At 37.8% G+C, this 12,295-nt stretch overlaps 1 protein-coding gene across 8 annotated transcripts in view; it reads left to right on the top strand.

Moving 5' to 3' along the window:
* SH3KBP1 (SH3 domain containing kinase binding protein 1) overlaps window positions 1-12,295 on the top strand; it is a 222,977-nt gene that overhangs the window by 188,262 nt on the left and 22,420 nt on the right. For all 8 annotated transcript variants that reach the window (XR_004749331.1, XM_035321155.1, XM_035321408.1 and 5 more), the window contains 4 exons: window positions 854-955; window positions 3,484-3,535; window positions 7,184-7,264; window positions 10,007-10,169. Coding sequence is in view for 7 of the 8 variants with exons in the window: in XM_035321155.1 (XP_035177046.1) it covers window positions 854-955; window positions 3,484-3,535; window positions 7,184-7,264; window positions 10,007-10,169 (398 nt within the window). In the remaining variant the exon portion in view is untranslated. The remainder of the gene's footprint in view (window positions 1-853; window positions 956-3,483; window positions 3,536-7,183; window positions 7,265-10,006; window positions 10,170-12,295) is intronic.

Below are 12,295 nucleotides of genomic sequence, written 5' to 3' on the forward strand. Positions count from 1 at the left end.
ACCTGGCTGGTGCATATGGTTTGGTCAGACCAGATCTGTAGCTGTGGAAGGGACTGCAGTGATTGCTTAAGGCTGATGTAGCCAGATGGTGTGGGATCCCAGCTGCAAAACCAACCCTGGTTAGTGCTGCCTGTCATAGAATGGGGGGATCCCTACTGAGTTTTTATCATGACCGGCCCGTGTAGTGTCTATGGGATTTCCCTTCCCCTCACGTTTCAGATGTGTTTACTGCATGGCTCTGAGCCATGTGAAGATTTAGGTTCACTTTTTTATTGCGAGTACTTAGCTGTGCATTGTTTTGCCATGCATGCGACATTGTGTTGCTGAAAAATGCCACAGAAAAAAATGGTGCTTTACAGTGACCAGGCGTGTAATGCCTTCTTAATCGGACTGTGATCAAATTTAATAACTTCAGGAGTAATTCTAATGTGTCAAGGTTTTCTTGAAAGTGTGGCAAATGAATGAGTTTTATTACCTCTTGGGATGTATGATGTTTAATTAAGTTATTGTCTTTCTCTGAAACAAAGTCACAGAGAAGTAGCGCCATACATGCTCAAAATGCTTACTGGTTTAACAGATCAAATGCTGAAATAATGTTTTGCTTTAGACATAGACAAGCTCTTGAGCTCTTACAGCATGTTTATTGTTCTTCCCTAGCTGCTCCATATGATAATGTAATGCAGGGTGATTACCGAAGTTTTTATCTGGTAGATTACCCCGTTAACCTGGCACTCCAGCAAATTGTCATGTTCTAGTAAAAAGGCAGGACATTGTGCAAAAGAGCACTTCAGCACACAGATCTGTTCAGCATCCAAGCACATTGTGTTTTTCATTTTATTTTACTGTTTTGTAGGATTGCATTGATGTAGGTTGGTGGGAAGGAGAACTGAATGGCAGACGAGGAGTGTTTCCAGATAACTTTGTCAAGCTTCTTCCTTCTGATTTTGAAAAAGAGGTAAGCAATGTATTCTTTCAGTTTCACTGCAGAATGCAGAATAAATTGAAATTGTTTCAGATATGTGATTTAGACAAGTTTTATTTGTAAGCTAATAACAAAAAAAAAAGTTAAAGGAAACGAATTTCTGAGTTACTAAGCATCTGTGGAGAGCACATATGTGATTGGCCTATCCAGTCAGCCTCCACTACATTGTCCTGAAAGCCCTCTGTCCTGTGTCTTAAGTTTGAGAGAGAGAAACTGGTGATGCCAGTGTAATTTGCCAAGTCAGGTGGTGTAATGATGATCAGAATAATCAACTTATCTCCTTTGTTACTGTGGTAGAATATCCTGTTTTGCCAGCAGTCAAGCACTCTTGCAGAAAGAAGAGAGTGAAACTTTATCTGTGAGATTTGAAAGACAACAGTGAGCTTTTGGTATCTCAGAGACATGTTCCTTTACCTCTCTCAGAATTATTGAAAAGGAAGATATAAAATCTCCAGAAAAGCCTTTTCAGCCTCTGGTTATTTGAAAGAGACAGAGTTGCTATTTGCCAAACAATATTTAGAAATCTTGCAGCTTCCTGAAGGAAAGGAATAGATTTCTTCCCCAAAAAGTCCATTCCATTTTTAGGAACTTTTTCAGTCATCAGTGTGATATTATGAGTTTGCAATCAGGCTTTTGATGAGTATTTCACAGTGACAATGTAAGCCTTCTGTGATAAAACGAAGACTTACTGACTTCAATCTTTGGCAATAAAATTGGATGCCAGAGGCAAAAATTAAACAACTTGGAAAGCTTAATAAAGGAACTATTAACCAACTCACAGAAGCTAACATGATAATTATTAAAAATGACGGTAGAAAAGCAGCAAAAACTGTTGGAGATTAGCATGCAATTTCATATCAGAATGTATATTCTAGCTTTAGGCCTAGTAATAAAAGAAAGCGGTATCCAAAAGAGCCAGGAATCATAAACCTTAAATTGCCCTCAAATTGTAATATGGAAGAAAAAACTTCCCTCTTACCCATTTTCTTTGGTGGTGAAATTTATTCAGTCTTTCTAAACTAAAAAAAAAAAAAAAAAAAAAAAAAAAGTATGTCTTTAAGTATTTTTACTCTTTAGATTATGATGAATTTAATTTGTAGAATAAATTAAATATTCAGGCACTTAGAAATTGCAGCGAGGTTTGCTGTAAAAATTGATAATAAAATTTTATTGATTTTAGGAATGGCCATGTAAGTAAGTAACTGGTAGAACTAAAGACTGTCTTTCTTTGCTTGAAACAGTACTAAAAGGGAAGGAAATGGATACTTTTTCCAGAGGTTTTGCCAGGTATTTTCTGATATGATCCAGAAACCTTGGATTCCATCCCATAGTCTGAAAGAATATGCGTTGCAGTAGTTTTGCTTGTTGAACAAAAGCTCGGGATCTTTTCCTGTCTCCTTATTCAGTCCTCAGTTTTCCCATCCTGTTTCTTTCCCACACGTGGTCGACCCCAGGTCTCTTCTTTTCACTGCTTAGTCCCAGCCTACACCAGCAGGGGGGTTGGCTCATAATGGTGGTGGATTGAAATAGTTGATGCTGAAGATCCAACACTTTCTTGGTATTTTATTCTGGACTAGTTCAAGCCCAGCCCCATTGACTGTCCAACCATCAGCAGCTGGAATACATGAGGTGCACTCCTTCAGCATATCTTTTGGTTTAGCTCTCACCTGAAAGGCTTCTATTCCATGACCCCTGAGACCTGTCTATGAGGCAAACCAAAGCACAGCAAGTGTTTGAGATGGGCAAGTAATACGATGATTCACTAAAAAGCTCGCTCCTTACTAAAAGTAAAACATTAACTTTGATACACAGCAGAGCAGTAAGGATCCTGTGGTTCCTTAGACAAGATGACTTTAACTGGAAGGTGATGAGGAAATTGTATTGTTTTGAAAAGGCAAAAGAGAAGGAGGAGGAAAATCGAAGAAGGAGGTAGCATGAAGGAGCATTAAGCCTGCTCAGAGAAACATGGAGGAGCAAGGAGGAACTGCAAGGCTCTGCAGATGGTTAAGATAACCGAGAAGGTGATGGAGACAGTCTAGAAGTGAAGTCCACAGAAAGGAAACGGACTGGTTGGACAAGAAGGAAACAAAACTGCAGAGCAGGGACACAGAGTGAGAGGGGAAAAACAAAAACAAAAACAAACTAGCTGGATAAAGAAATTAGATGTAGGGAGAGAAAGTGAATGTAGATGACAATTCAGATAGTGAGGTTCAGTAAATCAAAGATGATACTTTTCTCTGATCTTCAGGCACATAAGCTGAACTCTTTTTTCCTCCAGCAGGATGTTTCAATTGCAAAAGTAGAAAGATTATTTTTTTAATGCTATTTTCTCTCTTAAAATGCATTGTATGGAGTTATTCTGGGGAACTTTGTGACAGATCTGTGTTCTCAAGTCTTGTAATTCTTAATGTTAAGCAGTCTATGATTGCATCCAACCTTTGTGTGAGTGATATTCACAGGCATTTTGAAGTGATCTCTTTTTTTCTGTTATTAAATTTTAGAGACCGAAGAAACCACCGCCTCCATCAGCTCCTGTCATCAAACAAGGATCAGGTAAGTTACAGCCGATTCTGAATGGGACATACCAGTGAGCACATCTCAGTCTGAGCAAATGTATTCAAACTTAGATAGAATTCATATATGTCAAAATTCATATATAGCAGGTGTATAGATAACAAGTAATAATCAGAATCAAAATGCAAAAAGATGAGGTAGCCCCAAAAGACTGTTGTGTGCTCTTTAAATGTTCTGCAAGCAACCATCTGCACATTTTAAAATAATGTATTTTATCTCTTGTTCATTGGTAGCAAGCCTGATACTGTAGTTATTAGAAATTCTTCAGTTCAATTTCTTCACTGAAGTTGATGGTGTGAATGTCTCTGCAGTATAAACACAAAATGCTGGAGCCTAATCATACGTGTGGTAGGAAACCACATTCACTTTACACCTGTAGATATGATCTATTCTCAAGAGATTTTTTTCCATACCTAGGACAGTGTTAGAGAACTTGGCTGTAATTCAGTGCCTCCATCTGAGTTTCAATCTAACTCTTGCAAACCTGCAGGAAAGCTGGAGCCAGCTGTCTGTCTCCAGGTTCTATGCTATAGTTAGATTCCTGTTTTTTCAGTACTTTACAAACATAAATATAGAAGGTATTATCTTGAATCTGGTTACGTAGATAATTGTGTTGCAAATGTATTAAGGGGCTGATTATGTTTTCCAAATCTATGAGTGTTTTTGGAGCATGTTAGACTGAGTTGTGTCTCAATATTTAGAGCTGAAACCACTTTCATTTGTAGTTTTAAAATGACCTCTCAGTACAAAAATCTGCACAATTTCTTAAAATTTGCATGATTTATATTTTTCATGGAACTCAGAAACAGCTGACGTATCAACACACTTGACAGGTCTGACCTCAGAAACTGAACTCCTATTCTGATCATGTAAAATCAAAATCATGAGGGAAAAAAAAAAAGAAAAAAAGAAAAAATAATAATAAAAAAACAACCAGCCAATCTAGTCAGATTTTTTTTCTGTCTACATAGTCAGTTCCAGCTCTGACTGGCTTAAAAAGTAAATTTCCCTCTCCTACAGTCTTGACCCAGTCATTAGTAGAATAAACAAGTTACACCACAGTACAATTTGCTGAGAATCAATAGGTTATAATTTAAATGGTTTGATTTTGCCAAGCAGTTCTTTGACTACACAAATAAGACTATAAATATTTAGATTCCTTATTGGCACCCATGGTTTGTTCCTCTCACCGTCTTGAAACGCCAAAAGCGTAGGTTTGATTTCAAGACCATTGATCTCACAGTGTGTCAAAAGAGAGCAGTGTAACCTTGCCATCTAGTGGTGGCTGCGCATTAAAGGTGTGAGAGAGAGACCCTAAAGTTACTGCCCGGTGCATGTTTTGTAAAAGCTCTATAAAAAGTTATATTTCTTTCAATTCATACTCCTCTCATATATATCTGATGTAAAATCAGAGAGTAATAATTTCAACTTGTTTTTTCCTATTTACATCCAAGGCATTAGCTGTGTCACCACAGCAAGATAATGTGCCTGTTTTCAGAAGTAAAAATGAATACAGCAGCCAAGACTACTGCTGTTCTTTGTTTTTGTACTCACTGTTTGACTAGTCCTGACAGTTTATGCACAAGTCTTTCTTCTGATATGTATTCAGAGGTGAAAATCATCCTGTGTTTATCACCATCCTGATACCCTCTGCTATGTCAAACTATCACCTTACCAAGGTGACACTCTATTTTACCACATCCCCATGGCAGGCTTTACTGGTGATGGTATATAATAACTTCCAGTAAGGTTTCTGCATATTTAACTAGTCATAGTATGATGAATAAAGTGAGAACTGTCAATTGCAGTCTAAATATCAATTTATTCTGATGCAGAGCATAAATCACAGCAGAGAATTAGAATCGGGCATTGTAGTACAAGTCCCGCACATGTAAGGGACATGTCTAGTTTGTATTATAGTTTAGTGGAAAGTTTAGCTGTATTTCCAAATTATACACAGCAGTAGACTGCCAGGGCCATCTTTGTTGGGACACTTTACAAAGCAATGTGTGAAAGCTGGGCAACCAAAGTTAAGAGCATGAGTTTCTTACATGGTCATGTAAAAGCAGCAGGCATTTCACTGGGTATCTGGGGTAAGCAGTGCCACTGCATCTAGACTGAAGGGTAGGAAAATTCCTCTGAGTGCTTCTGGGGACTTGTGTGGAGTTTCCTTGCAGGTGACCTTCTCCAGGCAGCTAAGCCAGGTTCATGGTGCCTGCCTGGGGACTGATTAATATGGGGTCACAACCCAGGTTGGGAGAACACCTGCATCTAGAAGCCCATAGGTGTCCGTAGATCCCTTGTTTTAGATACAACCTGAGAATGTCCCTCTGTGTGTTAACGATGACCATTAATCTTTCTGTAATTAGTGTCATTTTTTTCCTTGAACCCACTAGTATGTGTAAGGTTATCAAGAAGTTGACCTGTGCTTTGCATAACTCGTCTTCAGAAAGGCTTAAATTGGTTTATATCAAGAGTTCCTCTCAGGAGTGAAGTAGTTTTATGGCAATTCAATATGGTTTTTTGTTTTTGTTTTTGACATGTTAGGTTGTTGCCTGTCCAACAGTGCAGTTATATAAAGAAACAATGGTCGATAATCACCACTGATGAGCGATTTGTGCTGTTGAGTACTGATTTCTAGGAACCAGCTGCAGAAAAGAGTTATGACTGCACATCCAGAAAATGTAAATGTATTTGAGACCTGCATAGCATAGGCTGAGGCAAAAAAATGCCTTGTGTTCCCTGCCTCCTTTGCTTTTCTTGGATGTCACCTACTGCAATTTTTATTGAAATACTAATAGCGTTACCTAAAGCGGTTTTCAACACTGCTAAGTTGAAATGGCATTAGCACCTAGTGGTTAGCCAACACGGTGAAGCCAATACCCAGAAAAGCATTTCTTATAATTTGGGGACTAGGAGATTACGTCTTGCATGTGCCAGGAAATTTTTGCAAAATCTTCCCACTAGTTCTCATACTCTTCAGAGCAACAGAAGTCAGTATGTCAGGGTCTCTACTACAGAGGCAGAAAAAGGCAGAAGTTTGTACCTCTAGGCCAAAAGCTGTCACATAAAATAGTAACAGAATACTGCTGGTACTAGTGTTCCCATCCCTCTAATGTGTGGAATCGATCAACTAGTGTTAGAGGTATAACGGAGTATTTTTTTTTAACTTAATATAAAGTAAAACGTTGTATACATCTATATTAAGCATTCTCTTGGCAGAAATGCCCAATGTGTTAATCCTAGTGATTTTCCTCACTGTTGAATGGCTCTTCAGTTAAGTATGTCTACAAAGCTAAAAGGCTACAAATTTTAAATATCTGTCCACGTATAAAAATCTGTAGTGATTGACTTTTCTTTCACAGAATGGTCTGAAATTTCCTACTCTCTTGATTTCTAATCTTTGGAAAGAGTGAACTTGAATGTGAAAACATTAATTGGTTTTCTGTCCTTTATGGTATAATCAAATATTTGAAATTAGATTTATGTTCAGTTTTAGCAAGATTTTTTTTAAAGTAGGAGACTAAAAAAATAAAAGCCTATGAAGCTGCAAAATTAAATCTTATGTGGCCTTATATGGTAGCTTGTTGGCATGCTCAGAATTGCAAATTCTCCATTCTTTGACAGGTACCACAGATCGAAAGCATGAAGTCAAAAAGGTGCCTCCAGAAAGACCAGAATGTCTTCCTAATCGAACAGAAGAAAAAGGTATGAAATTTGCTCTCTGCAGATAGACGGGGTACATGTGGCACATCCTCATAGCCTAGTCCCTCAGCAGTTAGTTTTCATTACCTACATTGTTAGGTTGTTTATTTCCCACTCTGGTACCTCTCTGATTATATGCATTTTGGAAAGGATCACACTGTTGTTTCTAGGCTAAATTCAGGGTATTCAGTTGTACCAATCCAGAGGTGGTAAGTGATTGCAGCCTCAACTGACGTCAAGGGGAGATACGCTCAGTACAGAAAAAGCTTTCTAAAGCTCTGTGCTCATTAAAACCCAGGTTCCCAATCAAGCACGAGACCCCAGATGAGTGCATATTTTTTTCTTAACTTCTGGATGCCTTGGTTCTCTAGTCAAAAACTGTCAACCCTGCTTTTCTGCATCACAGTGGGGTTTTGTAAAGATACAGTCATTAAAGTGTATGAATCACCCCATTATCATTGCCAAAAATGTCATAGGCAAGCCTGTGAAGAAATAAAATAATAAAAAAGTCTTCAAAGCCAGGTTAGAACATTGCAAGAAGTGAGGCATAGTACTGCACAGAGCAAAGCTTTATTGTTTCGTTGTACCACATTGAGCAGTGACAAGCTTTAGTTGTTTCATTGTGTTCATGGTGCACTCTGAGTAGTTTGGGGAAAATAGTTATACTGATGTCTAATTGAAGATGGTGTCAAGTTTCATACATTTAAGTGGATTATGAGATTTTACAGACAATTTTAATTATGGGATTTCTTAACTATGAAGTATTTGAACTTGCAGTCTTTTAAAAGGTACGTGTATGCACATGACTACATATATATTATGCACTTACAATTTAGTGCCAGAACATTCAGACTGCACCAAGAGCTCTTTCTGGATAAATATCTTAGTGATCTGACAGGTGTTTTAGCACTTCTATCTACACACCTTTACTTTTGGTAATGTGCGTTAGTTCTTGTGGTTATCTATCAATAAAACCTTTGCTTTCCATTTTGGATTTACAAAGCCAACTGTAAAAATGGTGGACATTTAAATATATCGCTGTCCCCCAGTATAAATAGCTGTAATTTTTCTAAATGTTGAAAAGAGGCAATAGGAGTCATGCCTACATTTCTGAAATGCTGGGGAGTGATGGGAACTGTTCAGGGTGTTGTGGCAGTATGGTTGAGCATGGGATCTTCCTTTAAGCTGTGTGCTGGTGCACTGCCTAGCCCATCCCTAATACATAGTGTAGATTCTTAGGCACTGAAACACTTTGTATGCTCATAGGAATAAGTGTGTAAAAATTACACAATGCACTTGTAAAGCTTCAGTGTTGCAGAGGACCCAATGATTGTGTGCTGGCACGTCTAAGTGTACTAAAAAAGGGTGTGTGCCTGTGAGCAACAATCACTTCCTGGACTATTCCAAATCTAATGTGGGTTGTGTTTTGGGCTCAACTCTGATTCTTAAATACATACTGTAGATACCACATACTTTTACGTCTTTACAAGATTACCTAGCATTTGACTTACACGTTCCTGCACTGTTATGTCACCACATATGTGTGCATATGGTGTATAGTGTTTGGATGACTTAAGAAGCAGAGCGGTAAGTTAATCCTTAGGTGTCTGAATGCTGTTTCTTTCTTAAAGGCAGACAACAAATTGCATTATGCTACAATTTTATTTCAGTATTTCTGCTAGTATTCTCAGGAAAGACAGGTTTCTGTTGATTTATTCCATAATCCTTTCAGAAGGAAACCTAAGCCCATTTAGTAATACCCTTTTACATTCCCAGTACCTTTTAGGTGTATACAAAGGTGTAATATCCACAACACATCATAGACATCATTGTCAAGGGAAGTGGGGTGTTGACACATCGGGTTACAGGGAGTGAAACTTTGGTCTCTTCGATGTTTTTGTCCTTTCCTTAAGAAGAATCACGTTTCCCATGGTGTGTCAAATGTGTTTAGCTTCTCCTATGTTTGCTTTGTAATGCAAATTTAGATCATATTATTCACAGTTATTAATGCATAATGTACTTGACATACAGATGTTGCACATTTGGCACTGGATCTCAGTATTGTGGCACCTGCATAATCTGTTCTGCACATGATCCAGTTTTGAACGGGGAAACTGAAAAAATCAGCACTTAAGTTTGCTTAAAAGACTAAATAAAAAGTCTGATTTTGCAGAGGGGTTTACATTCTTCCAAATATTTCTAGATTTTAATTATTGTATTTTCATTTAACTGTAGTTCACATGAAACACACTTCCTTCCCCCCCCCCCCCCCAATCATATTTCTCTTTGTTATTCAATAGATATTAAGAAAATCCAGCATTTTTATCTTTGTTCATGACCTTTTAACTTAATATTGGTTTCATAACAGAATTTGATATAAGTTCTACTCAGCGGAAATCGTTCCACATAGTATGTAATTTCTTGACATTCTTACTTTTCACACACACTGCGAAACCAGTGGGTTACTAAAATCAAAACTGCCACTCACATTCAGATACTGCACACACATTTCAGACATGAGGAATTACACGCGGAACATGCAGTCAGTGCAAAACGATTTGTGGTACACACTTTATGTTAAATAAAGAATGATTTAGAGCAGAAGAGGAAAGGAGATAAGCTTATTCTTTGTTTATGGTATATCTACAGTTGAAGGGTTCTTGTTTAATTATAGACTTCTGAGTGCAAATTAATTCCACTTAATAATGCCTGTGTTCTTTTTCTCTGGAAATAATTGATTTAAAGAAAGACCAGAGAGAGAGCAAAAACAGTTAGACGTGCAGAAGCCTTCAGTTCCTGCTATACCTCCGAAGAAACCGCGGCCACCCAAAGCAAACTCTGTGAATAGACCTGGTACCTTGCCCCCAAGACGGCCAGAAAGACCAGTTGTGCCTGTGACTCACGCGAGGTATTGTTTTTCCTCTGTACAGTGCTTTTGGGATTAATGGAAAAAAAAATAAATAGAATTTTAATTTTGCAGTTAATGTCACTGTTTGTTTCACAGTAAACTGTTTAATAATAATAATTAAAAAGAAAAAAGCCTTCTAGTCATCTGGCTGCAACATAACCATCTCAAGAATTACAGTTTTAGCCTTGTCACTGCTAGTTCATTTCTACTGCTGAACACACCGTTGCTGAGATGTCATAGTTTCCACTGAAGAATATGTGAGAAACATCTACATAAGTCTGTTGTGCTCCTTTTGATTTATTTAATCTACCTAATCGTTCCATCTTAGCCAGAGCACTGGTTTGTATTGACGAACAGGGTTAGACAATGCACATTTCAAGTACTGTCAGCTTGGTTTTCAGTCTGTTTGCCTAGATCACTGGGGATCAATTTTTAGCACAATACATGTGTCTTCATAGAATGTCCTATAAGCTGATGCTGCTGCAGAAAGCTGTTATCAAGTGATTTATTTTCTAATGTTGGTTGTTATTCTGTAGTTACACAATGCTCTTAATCAGAGGTAGTTGCAGCCTTTGAGAAGCACTGAGAAACTGGGCTTGCAAACACAGCTGTTGGATACATTTAATCTCTGCAAGAGCCTGGAAAAGCAGAGGCAGTAGAAGTTAAAAGCCTCACCTACAATCCTAATTAATCTAGATGGCTACATTATGGTCATCAGCTTCTGGGCTGTGCACTGTAGACTACCTCTATGCATAGTGGGTAGAAATGGGTGAAAACCAGAAAAAAAAAGCAGTTGTGTAAAATAGGCAATCTGCATATCTTGCAGAAATAGTACAGTGTAGACATAGAAATAATTTTACTACTGAACTGTTAGAACAATTAGCTGCCATGGAACTAGTGGTGTTCAAATAAACTGATGGCGGATTAAGTACCAGATTGGAGTATAGGATAAAGTGGAATAAAACAGAAAATCTAGGCATTAGTTCCCCTCATTCCTCTACATATGGCTCATTAAACAAATGCTCTCGGCATGAAATCTGAGACACAGAAAATAAAGAACCGGTGCCTGCCTTGTGCTGCCAGTTTCATTATACTGAAGCGCTTTGGCTGTGCATCTCTGAGAGCTTACGCTTCTATCCATGTGCTCCTGCCACAGCTTCTTTTGGACTCCTTGGCTTTGAGCATGCTTGCCCAGATTTTCCACAACGTAGTCCACACCTGCTGATTGCCTGGGCATGCTCGAAAAAACAAGTGTTTGCTCTGACCTTTAGATTAAGCTAAGTGATGTCTTCTTGGCAGCACCAATACATATTCTAACGTTCAGTTCACTGGCTGGGCATGGAACAGGGCAGGTCCTCTTTTGTTCTTCCTTTTGCCTGGAATATTTTAAACATTGTTTCACCTAGAGTTGTGGGTGAGTGTTTTACTGCTCTGTTTTCTAACTCCAGATTTTATAAGTAAATAAACCATGCATTTTTTCATGCATATTTCAGTTTTCATGTTAACTAAGTGAAAAGGCAGATCTAGACAGTAACAGTTTCGTTGTTATTTGTCCAAACACTGTTATGTCTAGCACAGAAAAAATACTTCCTTCTTTTTACTTAATATCATTATATTTGAAATAGTTTTACTTGTAACAGTAATTAAATTAAAACCTTAGAAGGCAAGGTGGTTTTTAAAGTGATGATGGTGCTGTGTTGATGGTCAGAGTGCTAACATTTTATCTCTGAGTTGCTATATCAGCTAATTCAAATTAACAGATTTATCTCATATAGCTGTTCATATAGCTTTCTTGCAGAAAGTTCACATAATGAAATAATCCATGGAATAGACTTTGAGTTACTTGCATAATGAAGAAATGTGAAGCTTCAGATGAAAGGCACTTTAATGAAGCTTTTTTTTTTTTTTTTTTTTTTTGAATCGGTTCAATTTAATAAGATAGCAAATATTTTTAAGACCTCCTGGTATCCATTTCCAGAAGCCGATAGACCTTAGGCAATTAGAATAAAAATAGAACCAGCAGAATTTTTGCTGACCCTAGGGGGAAAAACTGCTGTAGATTTATAAAGTGAGTCCCGTGAGATTTCCATTGCTGCTGGTTAGCAGAAGAGGGTTCTTTTTTTTCT

The sequence above is a fragment of the Oxyura jamaicensis genome, chromosome 1, assembly GCF_011077185.1.
Source record: "Oxyura jamaicensis isolate SHBP4307 breed ruddy duck chromosome 1, BPBGC_Ojam_1.0, whole genome shotgun sequence".
Lineage (NCBI taxonomy): Eukaryota > Metazoa > Chordata > Aves > Anseriformes > Anatidae > Oxyura > Oxyura jamaicensis.